General features: G+C 46.5%; 1 protein-coding gene and 1 long non-coding RNA gene across 2 annotated transcripts in view; one reads left to right on the top strand and one right to left on the bottom strand.

Annotated features, from left to right (window-relative positions):
- The window catches only part of PAXBP1 (PAX3 and PAX7 binding protein 1), a 37,508-nt gene extending 21,727 nt beyond the window's left edge, over positions 1-15,781 (bottom strand). Inside the window, 7 exon segments of the mRNA NM_001171418.1 lie at positions 2,474-2,663; positions 3,146-3,363; positions 4,613-4,716; positions 5,227-5,448; positions 7,410-7,586; positions 13,693-13,821; positions 15,433-15,781. Of these exon segments, the coding sequence (NP_001164889.1) occupies positions 2,474-2,663; positions 3,146-3,363; positions 4,613-4,716; positions 5,227-5,448; positions 7,410-7,586; positions 13,693-13,821; positions 15,433-15,781 (1,389 nt within the window).
- Positions 15,782-16,153: 372 nt separating this feature from the next.
- Positions 16,154-20,754, top strand: LOC138849240 (uncharacterized). The gene is made up of 2 exons (XR_011387731.1): positions 16,154-16,247; positions 20,656-20,754. It is a non-coding gene; the product is annotated as an uncharacterized lncRNA (long non-coding RNA).
- Positions 20,755-27,127: the final 6,373 nt, after the last annotated feature.

Raw genomic sequence — 27,127 nt, 5'->3', positions numbered from 1 at the left:
AAATGTTCACAAAAGTCAAACTGGAGGAGTCATCTATTTTGTTTTTTTTTTTTATAAGCCACACCGTAGGCAACAATGTCCCCAAATCTGCAGTCCTTGCTAGCCGAGTCCAGACACTCGGTCGATAAAATTTACTAAAATCAGTTGTTTTCCCTTCCTTTTCTTTTCTAGCAATCACTGCTACGTCATTATGACTTACACTTCCCCACTCACCCATTTTAAAAAGCCATTCAAGACTAAAGACAAAAGTACCTAAAATCATCTTTTAAGTCCTGGAGATGAACATCTCTCTACTAGCATCATTTAGGGTTTAGTTATCCAATTTACAGCCAAGATGACAACGTAATTTCTCTCTTTGGGTGACCGAAATGTCTTTTAACAAAGCCTAGAGAAAAAGTTCTGAGATTAAAGCCCTAAAGCACATTTCTGGCTCTCACTGAAGTTTCTTAACAATGTTGATCTATTTCAAAGAGTCTGCACCATAACAATTTCCTTACCCTTTCCAAACTCAAAAAGTGTTATTATTTTAGCACCAAATTTAAGGCAAAGAACATAGAAGAACAATGACCACAGGGAAAGAAAACAATGGAAAGTTAAAATGATTTACAAGTAATTTAAAATATAAGTTCAAAAGCCACACAAATTCTTGTAAGAAAAGAGGAAAAACCAAGTATCTTTTTATGGTCTTACCCTGAAACACAGTATTTTATTGTATAATGGAACTGAATATTTGAATCTATCCAGTTGTTTGTAGTATTTCCAAGATGATAGCTTATTATCAACTCGGTAGCACTCTCTTAATAAGACTGAATGCTTATGAAGATGTCAGAATGAAACAAAGTGTTCATCCTTAAAAAACGGTTCATCTACCTCTCTTTTTATTAAAATGCAGTCACTGTATAATACATAAGGTCCAAGATCTGCTCCCAAAACAGACTAAGTCTGTACAACCTGCATAACCACATCAGCAGTCTAAGTAGCCTTTCTCTAGGAACAAGGTCATGAAAGAGAGATGAAGTGCACTAACGATTCAGCAACTGAAAACTGTCTTAACCATTCTCCTACCAACTTCTTTACTTTAAACATAATATGACCTAGCTGATCAAATTACTATGAAAACTTTTAGAGTTAAGTGTGCTTATAATTATGAGTGCCTAAATTTACTCATGTAAGTTCTAAAACAAAGACCAAGATACAGAAGGTGCTCCCCGGGGACAAACCTCACTTACAAAGTATGGCTGATGACAAAGATCCTTTCTCCAGCTACCTAGGTTATGAGACCAGCTTCCACTTTGCCCGTCAAGCTCAGAAAGGGTGGTTCTCAGCAGAACAACGTGAATGACAGCTCTGCCATTCGGGCCCCACCTCCAACCTTGACCCCAGCCCCAGACTTTTCCCAGTCCTGTACTTGTCCCTCTGCTCAACTGCTCTGCCAGGAGGGATACTGCAATTCACACGGCAGGTACTTCTCCAGAAACTGAGGGACAAGGACAAAGCACGATAAATGCCCAGGGAGGACACAGGGAATGCTCGTGTCCTGGATCTGTCCACAGGCAGAACGGAACCAGCAACACCTACTGCGGAGACACTGCCTGCCGGCGCTTTCCTTGCCAGTCTTTGGTGTTAGGGTACTGAGTGATCAACAGATATAAAACGCCACCATACTCATTTAACCACACCAGATGCCTACAGATTCTACGCTAACTCCAGCCCAAAGTTGAGGTGCAGGATATTTAATGACCATTTTACTGTTTAGTAAAGACAAAGCTGTAAAGTCTCCAAATGCTTATGGGCCATCAAATGTGCCATCCTTAAGATCAACAGCCAGTTAGGTTACCTGAGTCAGCTGTGCACAGCTCATTTCTAAAAAATGTAAAAACATATGGTACAAAATAGAATGCAAAAATGGGTGCCGATTAATTCTTATACTAAAAAATAAATAATTAAAAGACCTTGGAAGAAATTTAAAAATTATGTCCAATGAATGGTTTTTAAAATGAATGAAGCATTTAGATGAAAACTAATGAAATGGCAACCAACTACTACCCAGTGTAAAAAAAGAAAAATGGGTAAAACTTTCTAACTATATGCAGTTAGTTATTTGTAGGGACAGCTTAACAATAAGCTTAAACCTGAACCCCAAAAAAGAAAATTCCAACAGAGGGTCCTTAAATTCTAATAATTCAGCACAGGCCAATAATCTACCATTAATCGAGACAAGACTTGCCAAAGTCTTATTTAAATGTGTTTTGGTGTATCATTTTTTCTTTTTGACAAAGGCACGATATTACCCCCCCTACACCCAGAGATACTGCCACTAATGAAGTGAAGAAAACGAAGCAAGACTTTTTCATCACTTCCAAAGCTGCAATCAGTAGACAGCTTCTAAGAGTTACAGAATGTTCTATACAAGGCCGTCTAGATCTCTGTCATTTTGCCTTATTCAAAGAGATTAATATTTTTGCATTCTTACCTTTTCACTGAAACACTCAAGCAAGTCTTGGACATACCCTCGCATTTCTTGCAAAAATTTATACCGTTCACCAATACCCCCAGAAGACCCTTCTAATCTTTCAATAGCCCTGGTAGAGTCCACTCGGCTTTGCAGGTGTTTCTCATGCTGCTGTCGATTTGTTTTGTGCAATTCTTTCATGGAGTCCAACCTTAAGAACACAAAAGCATAAATATAACACATTTACATCCAAAAGTCTACGTCGTCAGGACTCTTGCAATATTACAATAACGCATTAGAACATAAAAATATCTGGAATGGCATCTTTTCATCGGAACTGCTTTTTTCCTCAGAAAATGGCAGTTTACAGACTTCATATAGTTACTCGGTGGGCTTATCAAAATCTGTTTTTCTCTTCCCCCCATATCTTGACTACACTTTTTCAGAGTCCAAGAGGTACAAACTCAGAACTGTCTTCAACAAGATCATGGAGTGGCATTTTTTTTTAACTTTGCGAGGCTTCCACAGAAGTAATCCAAGAAGGTAGCAGAACAAAGTGTGAAGTCTTCTGTTTAGCTTTGGAGGATGGGCCTGGGAATCTTCTTTGCCGACATTCTGCGTCTGCTACCCCAGACTACACGTTGCCTGAGGGAACGGAAAGCTACAGGTCTTTAAGAAGTTGATCTGCCCTACCTGTCTTTAAGCTGTTTCTTTACCAAATCAATAGTAACGGGAGTCATCTCATTACTGGGAGTTTTGAAAGGGACTGTATTATCTGATTTTTGAGATTTGGCATCCGACGATCCATAGGCCGTGTAACTATAAGGAATGCCATAGGATGAGCCATAAGGCATTGTCTGGTAAGTGTTCTGGTAATACACATTCACTTCTGTGGGCTGACTTGCTTGAACCTAGAAAAGAAATGGGATATATATGAAAACTGGAAGCTAAAACTGTGAAAATGTTCAAATGCAAACAACTAACAGCAAAAACTATAAGCATTTCCCAAACAGTATGTAGTTAAATTGCAGAATTCTTCAAAATCAAGTTAAAGTAAGATTGATGGAATCTGCAATTACTTCTAGTAATTCGGAGGAAACAGATTTCAGTAAGTTTAGACTTAGAAGTGACATTAAAAATAATCCAAAACAACCATTTTATCTGTGGGAGGACAGACGACTCGGCCATGGTCACAGAGTAAACGGGCAGGCAGACTACAATCTTCCACTCCTGATAGACCACCACAATTCCACTATTTTCTCTTTTGTTTTAAAAAATTTCTTAATTTATAAAGGGAACAAATCTCATGTATTTCATACACAGTTTCAAGAACATAGTGACACTTTCCACCCTACCCTCCTTCCTTCTCTTCTTCCTTTCTTTTCCTTTTGATTTTTCCAGTGACGGACTTTCAATTTACTTTATAATCACAAGCTTAACCTTCCACTAAATAAAGAATTCAGCAAGTAGAAAAACACTGTTCCTCAGGACTACAGACAAGGGCTGTATTTTCTTAACACCACCCACATGCAAGCAAACTGCCTCAGAACACTATTAACCAAAATATCTTCTGTTTATCAACTTTTTCCACTGTAGATAAGCAGTACTTAACTTCTATAAAATAACTGTCATAACTCTTTGCGAAGACATTTTTCATCTACCTCAGTAAGTTTTTACATTACTGAGAAATCCATCTTCTTCAAAAGAATTTTTAAGGTCAGAAAAGATAAGCCACGCAGGAAAGCAGCATTCGTCTGAAGGCAGGGTCTGCCAGTTTTAGGGGGCATTACAGTCGGCTGGAGGGCTTGGTGAGCCGAGGTTGCTGGTCTCCTCCCAGAGTTTGCGACTGCACATCTCAGGAAAGTATACGATAATTTACATTTCTAAGGAGCTCCTAGTTGACGCTGATGCTGTTGGTTAAAGGGCCATTCTGAGTAACACTGACCTAAGAAACTGTAAATTCTCCCATCATTCTGAGTATAAGGAACAAAGCACACACAGTTTCTTCTGGAAGCCTATTGGATCTATGCCTCATGTGGTTTCCTTGATTTCATCACACTGAAAACATTCAATGTGGTGTGCTTTCACTTTAACAAAATAGACAAAAAGGGGCTTTTTCTTCTGATTTTCAGTAGTAAGGTTTAGTTCTTCAGGTCTTACCTGAGGGATATTAATTCCTTTTCTTATCTGCTCCTGTTCCCATCGGCTGAGCTCTTCATCTTGTTCTCCAGTTACTAGAGCGTCATCATCACTCCCCTCAATACCTGCAACCACGAGCAACCACGGCAAGTAAGTAAGAGACACAAAGCAGGGAGGGAAAAGATGCTATCCTGGTATTGCACAAGAACTGGGCAAAAGTATTATTATTAATGCAATGCTACTAAAATCGCTATTACAATCTCCTCTCAGCTGACCCTGCTGACTGTGCCTGTCTTACAAACAGTATCCCTTGAAACCTCAGGAAGTATTGCGATGGTTAAACGCTCGGAGAGGTTTCTTAAATTCCCTAAGCTTGGCACCAGCTCAGCAAGGAGAACAAAAACTAGGGTCTCCCAAGAATACTGAGAGGGTTACAGACATTTACGCTTGCCAGTCCTCAAGCGTTCAATACATATTAGCTATCACAATCACGCTAATTCTCAAAAAAATTCCAAGACACCTGTACTCAAGCGAGAATAGTCCTCCAACAAAACAGCTAGACGAATGCTTTCATTTGACTGTAATATCAAATCACACTTAGTCACATCGCTTACTGTCCAACTAAATCAAGTTACCTATTTCCTCAGCGATTTTTTGTCTCTGTGACTTTTCCTTCACGGAAAAAACTATACGGCGCTTCTCATCGTCATCTTCGTCGTCGCTGGCATCATTCTCGTCTTCCCGAACAAGGCGGCCTTTGCCAGGCTCGTTTTCATGGGGCGTGAAATCCCCCAACTCCCGGGCCATCTGACGCTTCTTCCTCGCAGCATGTATAAAGGCTGCATCTGGAATTTCTCCTGGGGAAAAATGGTAAGAATTATAACACACGGCAGTCTCAAGGGCACAAAGTTTCTATTTCCTTGAAAACATGAAGAGAATGTAATTCTTTTCATGGAATTCAGAAGATTTTTTTAAAGATCTATTTATTTATTTGAGAGGCAAAGTTACAGACACAGAGAGGCAGAGACAAAGAAAGAGGTCTTCCATCCACTGGTTCATTTCCAAAATGGCCACAATAGCTGGAGCTGGGCCGACCCAAAGCCAGGAACCAGGAGCTTCCTCTGGATCTCCCACATGGGTACAGGGGCCCAGGCATTTGGGCCATCTTCCATTGCTTTCCCAGACGCATTAGCAAGGAGCTAGATTGGAAGTGGAGCAGCTGGGATTCAAACTGGCATCCATAAGGGATGTCGGTGCTGCAGGCGAAGGCATTAAACTACTATGCCACAGCGCTGGGCCCTGTCACAGTCATGTTTTAACAGAAATTATTTGCACCCTCTTCCCAAACTGTGTCTGCAATCCAACTGCTTTATTTTTAATTACACTTAAATAGAAACAAAATCACTAAGGAAACTGAGAAAACTATTTAATGGCAACATATAAGGAAAAGAATGTGATTTTTTAGGGAAAGGAAGAAAACCATCAAAGCAGTTTCTCATTTTTTAGGCAATAAAAGTAATGAAACTATATTACTAAATTGGAAAACATAAAAATTATAACCACAATTGCATGACCCTAAAAATGCACTATTTTATGTATATTACATTCCTCTTGAAAATAATATTTTAGTTTACCTGTAAGCATATGAAATATATCATTTTGTGCTTAGTTGCTCTTCATATTAAACCATAATCATAATACTTTTTTCCATGTTTTCCTATATAAACATAACTTTCAAAGGTTTAACAACATTCCCTAGATAAAGCAAAATCTACTACACAATCCAATTAATTGGCCTTTGCCCACAACAAAAATCACTGCCCTGCTATTTGTCTGTCATGTTTTTTAAAGATTTATTTATTTATTTGAAAGGCAGAGCTACAGAGAGGCAGAGGTAGAGAGTGAGAGAGGTCTTCTGTCCATTGGTTCACTCCGCAATGGCTACAAGGGCCAGAGCTGGGCCGATCTGAAGCCAGGAGCTTCTTCTGAGTCTCCCATGCAGGTGCAGGGGCCCGAACACTTAGGCCATCTTCTACTGCTTTCCCAGGCCATAGCAGGGAGCTGGATCGGAAGTGAAGCAGCCAGGACTCAGACCAGCACCCACGTGGGATGCTGGCACTGCAGGTGGTGGCTTTACCTGCTACACCACAGCGCCAGCCCCTTTGTCTGTCATTTTAATAGCTACATTAATTGCTCCTCCAGTAAATATACTGTAAAATTACTATGGTTTTCTCCTCCTGCTAGACATTTTTTCCAAATTTTGTCCCTTGCAATAATGTTGCAATAAAAATATTTTTTCCTCGGGATAAATTCTAGAAATGGAATCACAGGATCCAGGTAAGAACATTTTTCCAAACAGCTTCCCAGAAGGACTGTATCAATTAGGCTGCCACTAGTGATGCATGAATACAATTTATAACACCTTCCCTAGTACAGAGTAGTTTTTAATTTTTATAAAGATTAACAGGAGTCACAAAAATACCTCTTTATAATTTAAATTTGCTATTAAGCACTTAAAAAGCTAAGTAGCCAGGGAACAGATTTGAAAACTATTTCTATGGAAAGTACAGACATACATTAAAAACAATACTTTAAGACTATCTGTCCACTTACCCGAAGTCTCACCTGCTTTGATGACAAAACTGCCATTGGGGGAAAGCATGGGAAGGTTGGAAAACTTCTAGCTCTCACAGTGTAAACAACCTGGCTTCAGAGATGGCCTAAGAAACACCACCTGGCTACTGCCTGCCTCCATCACTTCCCTGAACCACAGCCCCGTCGAGGGTTTAGCTCCCTTCTGACAACTGCAAGTACGCACCTGGCCGGAGAACGTTCAGAGAAGACAGCGCGTTTGAGAAAGCACCCCCAGCCTTTGGTTTTTCTTCCTCCTTCTCACTTTCCATATCCATTTCATCTTCACCAGGTTCACCGATGATAACTCCATCTTCCTGACTCGTGTCCTTAACATGCCCCGTTTTGTCCAATGGTTGTTCACCTAAATTTTTGAGTAGTGATTAAAATAAAATCCATAAATTAAGAAGGTACTTTTTATTCCTGTACGGTATCAATCCACTAAAGCTTGAATCATTTTCATTGTTCGCAAAAAAACTCAAAACATTGATGCATGGAATACAAAACAGCACAGGAAACATAATCAGGTAAAAATTATACAGAGGACAGAGAGATACATTCAAGGCCCTACTCAAGTTAATTTTATCAAACTTTAGCAACTTATCAGAATTGTTTCTTCCTCTAAACTGCCACAGGTACCTGCATGCACTTTAAAAAAAATGTTCAGCTCTTAACCAACCATAAAAACTGTACAGAATTCTGGAATAACAATGTCTAATCAGGGGAAATATCTCTGTCTCCTCACAGACACAACATTTCTTCACAGTGAAAACATTCAAAATATGCTTATACTCCTTTTAAACACTGTTTCATTTTGTGTGTATTTCATTAAATACTAGGCCCACTCAAGGCAGCTCAAGTTTAAGAACAAAGCACACTTATGGACCAGGTGAGTCTGTGTAATGGACACTTCCTGAAACGTGGGCTAGTGTCTTAGCTCATAACCACTGTCACCATCATCCAAGAGGAAAGACCCTGATAGCTACATTTAACCTGCGCAAGCCTGATCCCCTTCCCAAAACTCAGTGTTTAAGAGTGGAATCCTGGGGTCAGCACTGTGGTGCAGCGGGTTAAAGCCCCCGCCTGCAGTGACAGCATCCCATATGGGTGCCGGCTTTGCGTCCTGGCTACTTCACTTCCAATACAGCTTTCTGCTATGGCCTGGGGAAGCAGAAGATGGTCCAACTCCTTGGGCCCCTGCACCCACGTGGGAGACCCAGAAGAAGTTCCTGGCTTCAGATCAGCTTATCTCTGGCCGTTGCGGTCATTTGAGCAGTGAACCAGTGGATGGAAGACCTCTTTTTTTTCTGGCTCTACCTCTCTATAACTCTTTCAAATAAATAAATCTTTAAAAAAAAAAAAAGAGAGAGAGTGGAATCCAGGGGCCAGCGCTGTGGTGTAGTGGGGTAAGCCTCTGCCTGTGGCACCAGCATCCTATATGGGCACAGGTTTGAGTCCTGGCTGCTGCACTTCTTATCCAGTTCCTTGCTAAAGAGTCTGGGAAAGCAGCAGAAAACAGCCCAAGTGCTTGGGCTCGTGCACCCATGTGGGGAGGCCCGGAAGAAGCTCCTGACTCCCAGCTTCAGATCTACCCAGCTCCAGACATTGCAGCTGTTTGGGGGAGTGAACAAGTGAACGGAAAACCCTCTCTGTCTCTAACTCTGCCTCTCAGATAAATAAATAAATAAATCTTAAAAAAAAAAAAAATAGAGTGGACTCTAACTGAAGCAGAGATAACCAGACTCTCTAGTGATCTGGAATTGGGACGGAGACAAGTTAGAGGCTGTGTGGCACTAAGAACAACCACATGTAAACCAGGAAGGAGCCTGGGCAGTGCCCACGTTCTGCCCTGTGGACAGAGAAGTCTTCAATTCCCAGCTCTAGTCCATTCCTGAGGCTGCTTCAAGATTGCTTTCCTGCTGTCCGGGTCCAGGAGCAGCACGACGTCTTAAAGAAAAACTGCGTTGGTTTACACTACATTTCATTTTGCTCTCTGCCCCAGAATCCACAACCCCTCCAAAAATTTTGAGAAAATCGGAAGTGTTATTACTTGGAAGCACTAAACTTGATAATACTCCCAATAGGCACAATGGACATGGTGAAGGAGGAAAGCAAACATTTATTCTAAATAGAGAAGATGCTCCTCTACTGTGCTCCTAGCACGTTCCCCTCCCAAAAAACTGCTTCAGAAGTTCTCCCCCACCTTTTTGTTTTTGGTTTTATTTATTTATTTGAGAGGCAGAGTTACAGACAGAGAGGGAGAGGGAGAGGGAGAGGGAGAAAGGTCTTCTATCTACTGGTTCATTCCCCCAGTGGCAGGTGCTGGGCCGATCTGAAGCCAGGAGCCAGGAGCTTCCTCTGGGTCTCCCACGTGGGTGCAGGGCCCAAGCACTTGGGTCATCTTCCACTGCCTTCCCAGGCCACAGCAGAGAGCTGCATCAGAAGAAACAGCCAGCACATGAACTGGCACCCACATGGGATGCTGGCACGGGAGGCGGAGACTTAACCTACTATGTTACAGTGCCAGCCCCAAGCTCTTCCTTTTTAAACCCCGTATCCTACTCCCTTAAACTAACAGTTCCAGAGATAAAAGTTTAGGACTTTCTAGTTTAGAGTCTTTAATTTTTTTAACGCACCATTTTCTCTCATTAGCCACAGATTTCCTTATAAAGTGCATTCTGAAGATCTAAGATCTTAAAACTCACTTTATTGGTGTAGGGTTAGATGGAATTACAAATACCTGCTTCCTTCTGCTCTAAATCTACACAAAATCAATGTTTAATAGACTACAAACAGAATGCTAAATCAGACATGTACAAACAACGAATGATTTCCAGCAGACTCTAAGAGATTCATTGTTTCCTTGAGTTCACACACTATTTATTTGCGCCTGAGCAAATGCAAAGCCAAAGCATGGTGATGGCTGAATGTCCGCTAGTACTCACATGTTACCTGTCCAGATATCTCTACAGAGACGCTAAATAACCTTGCGCAAGCAGCCACTTTGTCTTCGATTTCATCACACCTTCAGGAAACTTGCTCTCACAACTTACCCCACCGACCTTAAGCTGGGCAGGCTCCCTCACCTCTGCAGTCTCCACTCTCTCCCAAACTTCTCAAAGAAACAGTGTGAACCTGCTGCCTTCTCCTTCCTCACCAACTTTTTTTCCTTTAAGATTTATTTATTATTTGAAGGGGAAAGTCACACACACACAGATCTTATATCCCCTGGTTCACTGCCCAAATGGCCACAACATCCAGGGCTGGGCCAGGCCGCAGCCAGGAGCCTGGGACTCCAGCAGGGTCTCCCGCATGGGTGGTGGGGGCCCAAGCAGCTGGGCCATCCCATGCCGCCCTCCCAGGCGCATCAGCAGGGAGTTGGATGGAAAATAGAGCAGCTGGGACTTGAACTGGCGCTCACATGGGATGCTGGCACCGCAGTCAGCAGCTTGACTCCAGTGCCACAACACGGGCCCTGTCACCAGTGTTCCCGTCGCAGTTATTGCAAATGACCTTTGATTTTTCCCATTCTAAGCACAGCAGCTAACCCAATGGCTTGTGGCCAGAGCTAATCCAGATACTCTGCTGCTCTGAGCAATTTAGCGAAAGGTGCTCCTTCCTCCCCAAAGCCCTGTGGTGCACAGTCTGCTGACAGGCCTGTTCCCCGTCACGCGTTCTCCTCCCAGGAGAAACCTGGCAACCCAGCCGACAGCCCCGCCCTGGTCCCCACTTTTCCTGCCTCTCTGGTACCACTTCACACAGCCGATCACAGTCTTTGGAAGCTTTCCTTTCTTTGACGTTTCTAACTCTTTTTATCTCTTTAGTGACTCTTCTCCTATTCCTTCTGTGGGCTAAGTGCAGGGTCGAAGTGTCTGGTTCTAAGTGCTATCTCCTTTATACCACTCCATCCATAACATCCGCTTTTAAGTACATTTCTAAGACATGGATCTAAATCTGCATTTCCAACTGTTCACTGGCTGTTTTCACTCAAATTCAAGTTAAGGAATGAATTCATCATTTTAGGAATGTCACACAGTGGCTGGTTCTAGCCAGTCTGCTCGTGGTTTGAAGCCTCTATGTCTCTGCCTGAGGAGAGTTAGAGGAAGGAAGGTTTCTGGATTTTGAATTGGGTAATGAAACTGCTTCACAGCACCGAGTAGAAATGATGACAACAACAACAGGCCTTTTCAATTGTCAATTTTCATCACTTTTCTATACTATCTCATCCTACATAAATATTTTTATCTATTTATTTGAGAGGCAGAGTTACAGAGAGAGAGGGACAGACAGAGAAAGGTCTTCCATCCACTGGTTCACTCCCCAAGTGGGTGCAGGGGCCCAAGCACTTAGGCCATTTTCTGTTGCTTTCCCAGGCCATAAGGAGAGAGCTGGGTGGGAAGAGGAGCAGCCGGGACTTGAACCAGCACCCACACAGGGTGCAGGCACCACAGGCAGAGGCTTACCCTACTACACCACAGTGCCCACTCCAAGAATTTTTTTTAAAAGACTTCAGTTCATCATCCACTGCTTTTCCCAGGCCACTAGCAGAGAGCTGGACTGGAAGTGGAGCAGCCTGGACTCGAACCAGCACCTGTATGGGATGCACTGGCCCCACAAGTGGTTTTCAAAAATTCTGAGACAAATGAGGCAGTTTTCTAGACTCTGAGATAAATTCCTCCGAAAATATTATTTCTCCTACTTGCCTTCCTTATCTCTACATCCAACACATAATTATTTTCAGTCATCTGCCAAAAAAGCTCAAATTTTGACTTAAATAAATATCCACTAGCAAAACCACTCATCAAGCCTTTCAATTCCTCTCTTGGAATGTTTTCTCTTTCTTTCCATTTCTTCTCCCACACCAACAAATATTTTTGGCCCATCCACAATCTCCTCCTGAATCAGGAAGTCTCAGATGTATCTAAGCTGGTTGAATTTAAACAGCTTCAGGCCTCCAACTACGCTGCACCTTAACACCAGGTGAAGGTTCCAAACACATCTGTCATGGCCTCTTGGGCAAGCCAGGAGCAGCGACTGCAACCCCTCACTGCATTCGACACCCTGTGCAGCCTGTCCGCAACATGTCTTTCACGCTAAGCTTCTTACACTTCCTTCAGCAATCACCCGCTTTGGCCTGGTCTCCTTTATGCCCCCTTCCCCAAAAACAATTCTGGTCATTCTGATCCTGGATGGCAGCCCCCACACCTTCATGCTTGTGTTCTAGAACCTTATCGAGGACCCCACTTCAAGCACCACTTTTTTTATCAAGTGCTCTTCCCTCCTCGGAAAACAAGAGTGCAGTTACCCCTGGGACCCCTCGGAAGGAGCCCGAGCGCACACTTGCGTGATGCCGCCTCCACGGGACTGCAGATTTGGAAGGAGGCCATGCTCCCTCACATCAAACCAGCAGGTAAGACTCCGGAAGACACCAACTCTATCTTTAATTCCATCAAATAGTTTTCCCTAGATTATTTGTATAAGAATAACTCAGAAGACTGGCGCTGTGGTGCAGCAGGTTAGAGCCCCGGCCTGTAGTGCTGGCATCCCATATGGGCACTGGTTCGAGTCCTGACTGCTCCACTTTCAATCCAGCTCTCTGCTGTGGCCTGGGAAAGCAGTGGAGGATGGCCCAAGTGCTTGGGCCCCTGCACCCGTGTGGGAGACCGGGAGGAAAGCTCCTGGCTCTGGATTGGCACAGCTCCAGCCGTTGGGGTCAACTGGGGAGTGAAACAGCGGATAGAAGACCTCTCTCTGTCTGTCTCTCCTTCTATGTGTAACTATGACATTCAAATAAATAAATAAATCTTAAAAAAAAAAAAAAAACAAGAACAGAATTATGTGATGAATTGGACATACAGTTTGAAAGAAGGTCAAGAAGCTTTGTCTAATACGCTCATGTAAATATGTGTCTATTAAAAATATTCTGTTTAAAAAAAAAAAGAGTAACTCAGACCATGGCATTTCATAATGGATTCACTTTCCTAAAGACAAAACCACTGCTTACGAAGGTACGCTTGGGTTCTGAGATGAGGCTCTGTCCATTCAGACTGGGCTGCTAGGGGGTGGGGTTGCCAACAACGACCTCCGGGCTTTCCTAAGAATTCTTTGGGAATTAAACAAAGGTGCAAATACCACCAAACCAACCTAAGTGTTTCTCTATGAAATCCAAGCGCAGGAATTTGCGCGGCACGCCTTCAAAGAGGAATCAGCGGTGTCTAGTGGCGAAATGGGAAACCTCTGCTCAACGAGAGTGTGGAGCCTGGTAGGGGAACCGGGGCAGGTTTAGACTCAGCCACGGGAGCGCAAACATTCCAGAGGCACCATTCTCTAAAACGGCTCACAAAGAACTGTCTCAGAACTGACCAGGGAACTGTGCCCGACCCGGCGTGAACCTGAGTTCACCGTAAACCCAGGAGATCGGCGAGAAAAAGCTCTCATTTCTGCCACAAGAATCCCAGGCTGGTACTTACCGTCGGCTGATGAGTTGAGTTCGGTCTTAATCTTCGACTTTTCAAGATCTTCTTTATATTCTTTTTTGAGCAACTTTACTATTTTTTTGCTGTAACTTGATTTCTTCACTTTGAAAACTTCTTCATTTTCTTAAAAAAAGAAATTAAATGAAGTCTGTAGTGACCACTCTCGGAACATGTTTTCCCTTTCTCCACACGATCCTATGTGCTGTTCAGCCCAAATCTTCCAAATATACGCTCAAACTCCAAAATCGTTACATAGCCGGGAGCCTTTGTCAAGTCTGCCACAGACCCGCAGAAACAGGTCAACTTCCTAAGTCAACCTAAGGTAAGGTCTGGAGACCTAAAAGCATAACACACGTCACTTCACAAAATTTTCCCGGGTCCTGTAGCTGTCCTTAGACCGTCTGTTTTAGGAAGGGAAAACAACTCCTTCAAAATGTTTCCAAAACTAACAGACCACAAAGTCATTAAGGGATCTGAAACAAAGTATCTGAAACCAACCCAGCCACTCCGGCTGCATCAGACACGGCTCCTTCAAAGCCCGGCTGAGCACGACTCACTTTTTCAATCAATTCTGGTGCTGCCCCCACCACCTTCTCTGAGCGGAAATTTTAAAAAACCAAGAACAAAACACCACCAAGCGGCCCGTACATCCAAAAAGAAAATGCAAACAAAATAACAACAACAACAACAAAAGAGCCTACCCTACTCCAAACACGGGAGCATCTGGAACCCAGCGGACAGAGACTTAAAATTTTCTTCTTCGTGAACATGGACTGAATCGGGTTAAACGCACTTTAGTGGTCCGGAAGTAAAAAGACTGCAGCCTCATCCTTAAGGTCCGAAAGCTACAGCCCGGCCGCTAGCCCGGCGTCGGTGCACCTGCCAGCCCCCCGCCGACTCGGCCCGGAACCACAGCGGCCAGCTCCGGACCTCGGCTCCCAGACCGAGGACGCCTCGTTGCGAAAGCGGCCTGGCCGCTCGCCCTGCATCGGTGCACCTGCCTCCTTTCCCTGTCACATCGGCTCCCCTGCACGCTGACACCTGCGACCCCCGCCGACTCGGCCCGGAACCACAGCGGCCAGCTCCGGACCGCGGCTCCCAGACCGAGGACGCCTCGTTACGAACGCGGCCTGGCCGCTCGCCCTGCATCGGTGCACCTGCCTCCTTTCCCTGTCACATCGGCTCCCCTGCACGCTGACACCTGCGACCCCCGCCGACTCGGCCCGGAACCACAGCGGCCAGCTCCGGACCGCGGCTCCCAGACCGAGAACGCCTCGTTGCGAACGCGGCCTGGCCGCTCGCCATGCATCGGTGCACCTGCCTCCTTTCCCTGTCACATCGGCTCCCCTGCACGCTGACACCTGCGACCCCCGCCGACTCGGCCCGGAACCACAGCGGCCAGCTCCGGACCGCGGCTCCCAGACCGAGAACGCCTCGTTACGAACGCGGCCTGCGCGGGCACGGGGACGTGCCCAGGGCTCGCTGCGCGGGCCAGGAGGACACGGGGTGGAGGGCCCTGTCACCCCCAAACACACAGCGGCCAAGAGGCCGGGCCGCTCGATCGTCCCCCTGACCAGCCCGGCATCGCACACATTTGGGCCCCGGGGCGCAAGCAAGGCCCGGGCCAGCGCGGGAACGCGTCCTCGGCCCTTGCAGCAGGCCGGAGGCGAGCGGGCAGGGGCTGCGCCCCGAGAAAACGAGGATGCGGGCTGGGGGGCCGGGGCGCGGCGTTACCTTCCTCCTCGTCCTGGAAGCTCAGCAGACTGGCCCGGGCCACCTCTTTGTTCTCGCGAGGCCTCTTGCGCGGCTTCAGCCCGTTGCCAGGCTCCGCACCGCCAGGGAAGCCGCCGCCAGCCTCAGCCCCGGGGCCCGGGGCCAGCGCAGGCGGCGGCGGCGGCCCGGGGCCCAGCAGCGACTCCCCCCCGGGGACTCTGTCGCCGCCGCCGCCGCCCGGGCCCGGCTCTTCGCCGGTGCCCGGGGGCGGCAGCAGCGGCGGCGGCTCCTGCTCCTCATCCCGCTCCCGCTCCTCTTCCTCCGAGTCGTTCCGCTTGCGCACGTTCACCCGCCGGGCCTTTCGGAACATCCCCGCAGCCCTCCTCGGCGGTCACACACCCGCTCCCGCACGGCGGCCCAGGCGGAGCCAAGCTCGCGACGGCGCACGCGCGGAACCCACGACGCCGGCCTTCTCTCCGGCTTCGGCGCCCCCAGCGAGCGCGCAGGCGCATGCGCGCCCCGGCCACGCCCCCCTCGCCTTTTCTTACGGAGGGAGCGCGCACGGCGACGCTCGCGGACACAAAAGGAACCACGTCAGGTCGCTTCACTGCCCTCTGTCGGCGTGGAAGGCTATTGGCAAGGAATTCTGGGGGACTCCGGGGTGGTTCGACGGGTCACAAAGAGGATCATAGAGATCAGAGGGTAGAGGGGCCTCCGCCTCCAGGTCTCAGACGTGCGTCCTCGGCGCCCACCGGGAGAGGTCACGTGCGGCAAGCCTCCCGCCAAGCGCTGGGCCGGGCGGATAGAGCGGAGGGGCGGGGAGCCGCGGGCAGAAGGTGGGCTGGGGACCCTACGCAGTGATACTTGGTCTCTCTACTGCTGTCCACCTGCAGAGCGCGTTCAGACCTTGGACATGCCAGGTGCTGGCGATTCAGCGGCTCAGCCCTTGTCGAGGGCCGGTGACTCCCGGAAGCAACACCGACCCGGGTGGGAATGGGGGTGACCGCCGTGAGGTTTGCGCCACAGCACAGCCAGAGCCCCCTCGGCAGTGCACCTGTGCGTGGGCGTTCAGACGGTGCAGCGGGGAGAGGCCACGTGCGCGTGGAAGCCTCGGGGCTCCCCGTCTCTTGGGACCCGCCGGGGACATGGTACGAGAGGCAGAGGAGAGCTTTTCCATCCCCTGGTTCACTCCCCCAAGTACCCACGGCAGTCAGGGCGGCAGGGTCGGGAGCCAGGAACTCCGCCCAGGTCTCCGCGCTGTGCGCCTCTAGGAACCCAAGTACGGAACCATGGCCTGTGTTCCAGGCGCGTTAGCTGACAGCTGGGTAAGAAGCGGAAAGAGGAAGCGGGGCCCAAACCAGGCATTTTGTAAAAAATATTTATTTGAGAGGTAGAGTTATAGACAAGAGGGAAAAAGGTCTTCCCTCCGCTGGTTCACTCCCCAAATGACCGTAAGGCTGGAGCTGAGCTGAGCTGAAGCCACGAGCCAGGAGTTTATTCTCAGTTTCCACTCAGGTGCAGGGGCTCAAGCACTTGGGCCATCTTCCACTGCTTTCCCAGGCCACAGCAGAGGGCTGGATCGGAAGAGGAGCAGCCAGGACTCCAGCCAGCGCCCATATGGGATGCCGGTGCTGCTGGTGGAGGCTTAGCCCACAACGCGACAGCGCTGGCCCCAAACCAGGCATTTTGGTACTGGGATTCGAGCATCCCAAATGGTGGTTTAACCCAGCTGTGCCATAACACCTGCCCTGCACGGGTAGTTTACGTTAGTTCTCCTTTTTATACAGATGGTGTGAAAACAGCACATTCCTAGCCTACCATAGCTTGGAGGCTGGAGATGGGGCCAGCCTCTCTGTGCCTAGACCATTGCCTCGTTCTTTTACCCAGCTGCGGAGTCACCGATTATGGCATTGTGCTGTGGTGTAATTTAAACAATCCCATAAAAATTGGTGTTTAGGTTGTTTCCAGTCTTGCTGTTGCCAGGGCTCAGAAAACAATACCATAAAACATGGCACTTTGACATGCCGAGGGAAACCAAAATCTCTCTGACCTGCTGCTCTCCTGCCTCTCACCCCTTTTTCTGTCCCAAAACCCAGCGAAGAGCTTGCTCTGGTGTCCTCTTATCTGCCCAAGGATAGATCCTCCAGTGGCCGGTGCTGTGGCATAACAGGTAAAGCTGCCACCTGCTATGCTGGCATATCCCATATGGGTGCGAGTTCAGCTCCCAGCTGCTCTGTTTCCCATGCAGCTCCCTGCTAATGCACCTGGGAAAGCAGCAGAAAATGGCCCAAGTCCTTGGGGGCCCTGCACCCGTGTGGGAGACTGGGAAGAAGCTCCTGACTTCGACCTGGCCCTGTCCTGGCTGCTGCGACCATTCGGGGAGTGAACTGGCAAGTGGAAGATCTCTCTCCCTCTCCATAACTCTGCCTTTCAAATAAAATAACTCAGAAAACAGACCACTGTTCCATGTAAGAGTGCTGTGGCCCAGGAAGGCAGTGGAGGATGGCCCAGGTCCTTGGGCCCTGCACCCCATGGGAGACCAGGATAAGTACCTGGCTCCTGCCATCGGATCAGCGCAGTGCGCCAGCCGCAGCGGCCATTGGAGGGTAAACCAACGGCAAAGGAAGACCTTTCTCTCTGTCTCTCTCTCACTGTCCACTCTGCCTGTCAAAAAAAAAAAAAAAAAAAAAAGCTTAGGTTCCAGTCCCAGCTTCCTACCAGTGTCAACCCTGGAAAGCAGCAAGTAGTTGGGTCCCTGCCGCCTGTGTGAGAGAATGGATTGAGTTCCTGTCTCCTGGCTTCAGCCTGGCCCATCTCTGGCCATTGTGGGTGTTTATGGAGTGAACCAGCAGATGAGAACTTACTCTCTGTATGTGTGTGTATGCCTCTCAAATAATAATAATAAACCTCACTGGGATCTAAATTCTAAATTGAAGCAGAAAGTCCCAAACTGTCCAGGAAATTCTATTTTATCCGCCTCTGCCTCTTGTCTGTGTGTCTTCTGTTGGATTTGAGATCCATCCACTGGGACCCAGCTTCAGGGCTGAGAACACCTTCCAACATCTTCCTCCAGTTAGCAGAAGAGTTAACATTTGCCTTCCGTTATACTCACGTTGTTCTCGGTTCTTAAATTCTGGCCACATAGCACTGGATGAAGTCGTGATTCCAATAGAATGTTCCATTGGTGTAATTGATCTCCCATTTCCAATCACAGAAGATTCAAATCGTGCCTGGTCAGCCTCCAGACAGCTGAGCCAGGAAGATCTGTAGTGAGGTGATCAGGGTAAAGAAGTGACAGAAACAAGGGCAGAAGCAGAGACTGCTAATAGGTTGGCCTAAACCTTCAAAAACATCTCCTGTAAAAGTGGTGACTGGACAGAGGGAGGGACACTTGTCATATAAGAGTGAACAAGAGGCAGACAGGGCCGGTGAGGGCGCTCGTGTCCCGTATCAGAGCACCTAGGTTCCCTCCGAACCAGCTGCTGGTTCCAGCTCCCTAGGGGCAGTGATGCCTCCGGTGGTTGGGTTCCTGCCACCCATGGGAGATCTAGATTGAGTTCCTGGCTCCCAACTCCAGTCCCAGTTGTAGGAATCTGGGGCCTGAAATAGATGGGAGCACTCGCTTGCTCTCTCCTCTCTCCCGCCACAGCCCTGCTCTCAAATAAATAATAAAAGTGAACCAAAACATTGGAAGACAACAAATGTATTTATTACTTTGCTGGTCTACCTATTCAGGTAATAAAAAGGCAACATTAAACATACACAAGTTATTACCTTAAAGCCCAAGCAAACCAAAGAGTTATAGACCTTGTGGAAATGAGATTCCTGAAACGGAACAGCTGCTCCAGTTGCCTGTCAGGCAGTTTATAACCAGAAATAAATTGATAAAGTTCTTCAGTGCTTTGAATAGCAAGCTAGTTTGTTTGTTAATATAGCATACCGTAACCCTTTACTATGGAGGGCCATTAGTATTCTGGGCGAAGACTGCTTACATGAAACTGTCACACTGGACTTTTTCCTTGAATCAATAAGCTCATCCTTTTCCAAAAGTCATCTTTCCAGTCAATAATTCCTATTAGTTTTTTTTTTCTCATCAAAATGCAACCTTCCGTGTATTAATTGACTCACAAATTCAGACAAAATAGGCAAACAAACTTGGTTTGCCAACTCAGTCTTAGATCTTGTAACCTGGAATGGTGGTTACCAAATGCGTTCTCCAAACCCATGAAAAGTTTTCCTGGGTCAAAAGCCAAATGGGAAGAGAAAGGACAGCCTGTCAGAAGGAGAAGCCGGATGGCCTTTCTTAGAAAATGGTCCTTTGCTCCGAGATTGTCTTTCTCTTTCGTGTTAAGAAGAGAAAACCTCTTGTAATTCTTGTAAATAATAATACTCTAGAGCAGTATGTTTGAGTTCATGTGTTTACCTGGCAAACCAGAAAGCAGTGAAAGCCACGAGTCCTCCCAATTTTGTCTTTTAAAATGTTAAATTGACAGGTGAAATCTAATAGTCCAGGAATTCCTGATCTAGAAATTCTTTTTTTCCTTCCAAAACTGTAACTCTGGGCATGATCTCAGTGTACCTGTATTTGTTATAACTAACTGACATAGATGAGGTTTTTCTTTTTAATTTATCCATTTGAAAGGCAGAGTTAGAGAGAGCTCATCCATCCACTGGTTTACTCCCCAGATGGCTGCAACAAGCCAGGAACGTGGAACTCCATCCAGGTCTCCCATGTGAGCACAGGGACCCAAGCACTTGGGTCATCCTCCACTGCTTTTCCAGGCACATTAGCAGGGAGCTGGATGAGAAGTGGAGCAGCTGGGACTCAAACCGGCGCCCATATGGAATGCCACTGTTGTAGGCAGAGATTTAACCTGCTGCACCATAATGCTAGTCCCTAACGGGTAAGTTCTTGAAGTAGTAATAGACACACACACACACACACACACACACACACTGTAGGAGCCTCCTCGAGGGAGAGGGGCCCCTCAGCAAGGCAGGGAGCCTGGTGGCATTGCATTGGCTGATCCAATGGAAGCCAATCGGATTCTCCAAAGTTTTGTACTGGGCATGGAGACAGTTTCTGCTTGTCCTGGAAATGCAATGGGCCCAATGCCGTATAGAGAAGCTATAAATTACTATGTCAACTCAGGAGCCGAGACTACGTCACTGCAGCAAGAGCAGATGGAGCAGCCGCGCCGGAGGGCAGAAGGGGACAGAGAGAATGTTCTGGTTCCTTTCCAGGTGCCCGTCCTGGCCCTCCCAGAAGCTGGACTCGACTCCTGTCTGGATTCCCTTAGATACCCCGGAGTCCTTTTAATAAATTTTGCTTTCTGTGCTGTTGTTGGTGATGATGTTTTATGGGATTGTGTGTGTCTATGTATACGTGCTTAAAATGAGTCAGGTTCACTTCCATGAAAACGCTCTAGAAACAAATAACCCATGGCCAAAGAAGTCTAACACAATAACTAAGGATGGTTTTAATGTTAAAGCACTGCTGATTTTATCCGGATAAATTACATAATGTTTTAAAGTTTACCAGAAGTCAATGAAGAACATTTTCTTTTTTAAATCTATCCACACAGATGTCCTCATAGGCAGGCATTTAAGTAGCAGGAAAAAAATGAGGCAAATCTGTTCTCAGACAAGTGTATAGCTAATACAAGGAACTTTCAAATAAATAGACACACAGACCTGTATCCAGGGCATAGGAATGGGTGTGCTTAAAAATGTTACAAAATTTCTAAATTATTTGTCTCACATTGGGTCAAAATGTAACCACTGGTTCTAATTCAGTGACATCATCTTTCTATCAAACCATTAACATTGATTCAGTCCAGGTTTAGTAGATCCAGAATTTTTCAAGTTACTATATTTTTAAAATTTTTTTAAAGATTTATTTTATTTATTTGAAAGAGTTACAGAGAGAGGTAGAGGCAGAGAGAGAGAGAGAGGTCTTCCATCTGCTGGTTCACTCCCCAGTGACTGCAACGGCAAGAGCTGAGCCAATTCGTAGCCAGGAGCCAGCAGCTTTCTTCATGTGGGTGCAGGGGCCCAAGTCTTGGGCCATCTTCTACTGCTTTCCAAGGCCACAGCAGAGAGCTGGATTGGAAATGTAGCAGCCGGGACTCGAACCAGTGCCCATGTGGGATGCCAGTGCTGCAGGCTGGGGCTTTAACCCTCTGTACCACAGTGCCGGCCCCAAGTTACTATATTTTTAGAAGATTTATTTATTTATTTATTTATTTGAAAGGCAGAATTAGAGAGAGAGAGAGAGAGATTTCCCATCTGCTGGTTTATCACACTAATGCCTGCAACAGCTAGGGCTGGGCCAAGCCAAATCCAGGAGCCAAGAGCTCTGTCTAGGTCACCCAGGTGGGTGGCGAATATTTGGGCCACCATCAATTGTCTTCGAGGAGTATTAGCAGGAAGCTGGATCAGAACCATGGAATAGCCAGGACTTTAACCAGGCACTCTGTTATGCAATATGGGTGTCCCAAGCTTTGGCTTAATCTGCAGCATAACACCTGCCCCTTGAGTTACTACTTTGCAAATACTTTGGTCACATCTGTTTTCCCGGATGGCAATCACTCAGCCCCTTAATGTGCTGGACATTCAGCTGTGAGAGTCATTCTTTCATTTTCTGAAACTTCCCATTGGGAAGTGAACCAGCAGGTGGAAGATCTCTTTATCTTTCTCTCCTTCTCTCTTTGTGTCTCTGCCTTTCAAATAAATAAATACATCTTTATCTAAAAAATGTGTAAGGCTTTGTAGGATTGAGGCAGAACAGTTTCCGGCAAGATGATTCCAATTAACAGGTCCAGAGTGTCCCCATTAAAAACCTTTTCTCTGAATATTTTCTAGAAAATGAGCAGTTGAAATCATTTTATCCAGTGCAGCATTTTGAATCTTCTGTGTTACTAGGTGAAAGGGTGAAATTTGTAGTTATGGATAAGGTATGCGTGTTAAATTCACAACGGACACTTTACATGGGTATCTAAGAACTGAAAGAGAAGGGCCAGCGCTGTGGCTCACTTGGTTAATCCTCCGCCTGCAGCACCAGCACCAGCACCCCGGGTTCTAGTCCCTGTTGCTCCTCTTCCAGTCCCATTCTCTGCTGTGGCCCAAGTGCTTGGGTCCCTGCACCCGCATGGGAGTCCAGGAGGAAGTACCTGGCTCCTGGCTTCAGATCGGCGCAGCTCCGGCCATTACGGCCAACTGGGGAGTGAACCAGCCGATGAAAGACTTCTTTCTCTCTCTGCCTCTCTTTGTGTAACTTTGACTTTTAAATAAATAAATACATCTTTAAAACAAAGAAAAAATCAAATGCAGCTTTGATTTTGTTAAAAACTGCAATTTGACTTTAAAAAAGTAAATCTGGGCTGGTGCCGCAGCTCACTAGGCTAATCCTCCGCCTTGCGGCGCCGGCACACCGGGTTCTAGTCCCGGTCGGGGCGCCGGATTCTGTCCCGGTTGCCCCTCTTCCAGGCCAGCTCTCTGCTGTGGCCCAGGAGTGCAGTGGAGGATGGCCCAAGTGCTTGGGCCCTGCACCCGCATGGGAGACCAGGATAAGTACCTGGCTCCAGGCTTCGGATCAGTGCAACGCGCTGGCCATGGTGGCCATTTGGGGGTGAACCAACGGAAGGCAGACCTTTCTGTCTGTCTCTCTCTCTCCCTGTCTAACTCTGCCTGTCACACACACACACACACACACAAAAGTAAAGCTTTCTATTTATAAAAGTTCTGCCTGGTGCCAAGGTTGAGGTGCTGTGGGTCAAGCCTCAGCTGATTCAAGTCCCGGATGCTCCACTTCTGGTCCAGCTCCCTGCTAATGTGGCTAAGAAGGCTGTGGAAGATGACCCAAGTGCTTGGGCTCCTGTCACCTATGTAGGAGACCCAGATGAATGTCCTGGCTCCTGGCTTCAGCCTGGTCCAACATCAGCCATTGCAGCCATCTGGGGAAGTGAACCAGCATTTGGAAGTGCTCTCTCTCTCTCGCTCTCTCCCTTCCTCCATCTCTATCACTGTAACTCTGTCTTTCAAATAAAGAAATCACTCTTTAAAAAAAGAGAGAGAGATTATTTTATTCAAAAGGCAGAGTTAAAGAGATAGAGGGAAATACAGAAACTGAGAAATATTCCATCCTCTGGTTCACTTCCCAGATGGCTGCAATGGCTGGAGCTGAGCTGATCCAAAGCTAGGAGCCTTGAGCTTCTTCTGGATCTCCCACATGGGTGCAGGGGCCCAGGCACTTGGGCCATCTTCTACTGCTTTCCCAGGCTCATTAACAAGGAGCTGGATAGGAAGTGGAGCAGCGCCCACATGGGTTGCTGGTGCTGCAGCTGCTTTAGCGGCTACGCCACAGTGCCAGCCTCCAGAGTTGTTTGAGGAATTCCCATCCCCTCATTCATTCTTAGAGGCTCCAGTCTGTGCCTGCATGATTTCCTTGCACTTTTCCTTCTATACCCTCACCTCTATTAATTGTACTGCAGCTCCACCTCCGCCTATCTTAATGATTGCACCTTGGGCCTTCTCCAAGTTGCTGCACTGTGTATTCTAGGGAATCGTCTCTAGTGACTGCCTCATTCCTCCTGTCCAGTCCACTTGCTCTACCCCCAGCCCAATAAACCCATCACTTTTCACTCTCTCCTGACTCCTTCCTGCCTGTGATTCCACACTGGAGTTTTACAAGGCCAGCTCCCAGTCTGTCCCCTTACAGCATCCACCTCTTGCCTGCTTGGTTGTATTCATCCAGCAGAACCCAGGCCGTAATTGAGCCAGTCTGTGGCCTCCTCTGTATCTGTCCCTAATAAGCAAGTGTTTTCTGCTTTGTTTTAAGTTCACAAGCACAACCTTCAAATGGACAGTAAATCTTATCAACGTGCTTCTTGTTCCTGGTGGAATATGTTAATAGGCTGCTTTGTGAATCATGTGGATCAGTTGACCAAAAAATGGGTAAGGTTGTGAGGTTTTAATGATATGAAGATACTTTTAAAAATTCATGAAGGGGCTGGAGCCATGGCATAGCCAGTAAAGCCACCGCCTGCAGTGCCGGCGTCCCATTTGGGTGCCAGTTTGAGTCCTGGCTGCTCCACTTCTGATCCAGCTCTCTGCTTTGGCCTAGGAAAGCAGTAGAAGATGGCCCAAGTCCTTGGGCCTCTGCACCCTTGTAGGAGACTGGGAAGAAGCTCCTGGCTCCTGGCTTCAGATTGGCACAGCTCTGACCATTGTCCCCATCTGGGGAGTGAACCAGCAGATGGAAGACCTCTCTCTCTCTCCCTGCCTCTTTGAAACTTTGCTTTTCAAATAAATAAATAAATCTTTTACAAAAAGTTCAATGAAAATGGAATTAAAAACATGCTTATTTTGGTGCAAAAAGTTTGGAATCCATGCATAAAAACGGTCTTCAAAATGTGTACTATGAAATTATGAAAATGTGTATTATGAAAAAAATGCATGGATTTCAAAGTCTCTGGCACCAAAATCTACATATCATTTTTTCCCACATCATTTTGAAATTTTTATTTATTTGCTAGCCAGAAAAATGGGCAGACAGAGAGAGAAGGGGAGAGGGGGAGAGTGCTCCCATCTGCGGGTTCTCTTCCTGAATGCCCACAATTGCTAGAACTAGGCTGGCTGAGGCTAGGAGCCAGAGACTCAGGCCAGCCCAGTCACTTGCCCTGTCACCTGCTGCCTCCTGGGGGCGTGTTGGCAGGAAGCTGGAGTCAGGAGCCAGAAGCAGGTGTCCAACCCAGGCGCTGCAGTGTGGGATGCGGGCCTCTTCACCGGCACCCTCAGCACCAGGCCAAACTCCCGCCCTTCTGCTCATCTTTTAATGCCATTTTTTCCCGAGTAACTCTCAGAAGTATACTTGTGTAATCAGTAAGTTCAAACAGAGAGACTTTTGTACTGTCCAGAGAGCATTTAATTATGAGTTTAATCAGTGAAACATTTATAAATGTCAGTTGTTAACCTGCCAACAATTTGTTTAAAAACTGGAAAAATTCTCCAAAAAAGAGGTTTTACAGGAATATTATCCAAAAGGTAAGTGATAAACCAGATCCACAAAGTTGAGTAACCCTTCCTAATAATAATAATATAATAATAATAATAACAAAACAATCTTAACTACTTGGAATTAATGAAGAATCACATAATTCTGTGTCTCAAAGAAGAAATTTTTAACATCACTCTGTAAATTATCAAAAAACTTTATTTAAAAATTTTTTAAAGGTCTATTTATTTATTTGAAAGGCAAAGTTATAGGCAGAGAGAGGGAAACAGAGAGACAGGTGTTCCATCCACTGGTTCACTTCCCAAATGGCTGCAACAGCTGGAGCTGGGCTGATCTGAAGCCAGGAGTCAGGATTTTCTTCCGTGTCTTCCACATGGATGCAGCGGCCTAAGCACTTGGGCCATCTTCCACTCTTTTCCCAGGCCACAGCAGAGAGCTGGATCAGAAGTGGAGCAACTGGGACTCGAACTGGAACCCACATGGGATTCCAGCGCCCCAGGCAGAGGCTTAACCCACTGTGCCACAGCACTGACCCCTAAAAACTCTTTTTTAAACATCTTTTGTTGTTGTTATCACTACTTTTCTTCTTTTAAAAAAAAAAGATTTATTTATTTATTTCTTTGAAAGGGAGAGACAGAGAGATTTTGCATCAGGTGGTTCACCCCCCAAACAGCTGCAATGGCCAGAGCAGGGTCAGGCCAAATCTAGGGCCCTAGTACTTGGCGCTCCATCCAGGTCTTCCTGGATGTGTAAGTGGCAGGGGCACAAGCATTCACGCTGTCTTCCACGGCCCTCTCACACACACTAACAGGGAGCTGGATTGGAAGCACAGCCCAGACAAGAGCCAGCATTCATATCATATGCCAGTGTTACAAATGGTGGCCCAACCAGCTGCGCCACAATGGCATTCCAACTAAAAACCCTGTAAGTTAGTAGAAATGTTGCCATTAGGTATAAATGTTGATATACAGTTAAAGGGATACTCAGAATAATGTATCCCATTAAACTAACTTTGTAAATTTTTTTTAAAATTTTGTTTCTTTGTTTGAGAGGTAGAGTTAAAGACAGAGAGAGAGGGAGAGACAGAGAGAGCGGTCTTCCATCTGCTGGTTCACTCCCCAAATGGTCACAATGGCAGGAGCTGGGCTGATCCAAAGCCAGGAGCCAGGAGCTTCCTCCAGGTCTCCCACAAGGCTGTAGGGGCCCAAGAACCTGGACCATCCTCCGCTGCTTTCCCAGGCCACAGCAGAGAGCAGGATCAGAAGAGGAGCAGCCAGACACGAACTGGCACCCATATGGGATGCCGGCACCACAGGCAGAGGCCTAGCCTGCTATGCCACAGAGCCAGCCCCTAGTTTTGTGATTTTATAATTACAAGAATATTAACAAAAATAGTCAACTTCAGAAATGATGAAAAGGAGCAAACAATTCCAAGCACATGGGAAGTAGGAATATTTGAGGATAAAACTGAAATTAGTCTGTTATAAAATAATCAAATGAAAACCAAAACATAGGAATGACAAGGAAAAATCTAAGTCTGATAAGGGAATAACACAGAACACACACACACCTCATAACTTCAGGTGTAACTAGACATAAGGAAGAGGCCAAATTAATTATGAGATAATATTATGCGCAACCCAGAGATAATACCTCTGAAGTTCCACAGAAAATTATTTTCCAGAAGAAATACAAATCACA

This window comes from Oryctolagus cuniculus, chromosome 4, assembly GCF_964237555.1.
Source record: "Oryctolagus cuniculus chromosome 4, mOryCun1.1, whole genome shotgun sequence".
In the NCBI taxonomy this organism is placed as follows: Eukaryota; Metazoa; Chordata; class Mammalia; order Lagomorpha; family Leporidae; genus Oryctolagus; species Oryctolagus cuniculus.
Note: the sequence above shows the minus strand (reverse complement) of the source record. Positions and strands in the feature narration are given on the sequence as shown.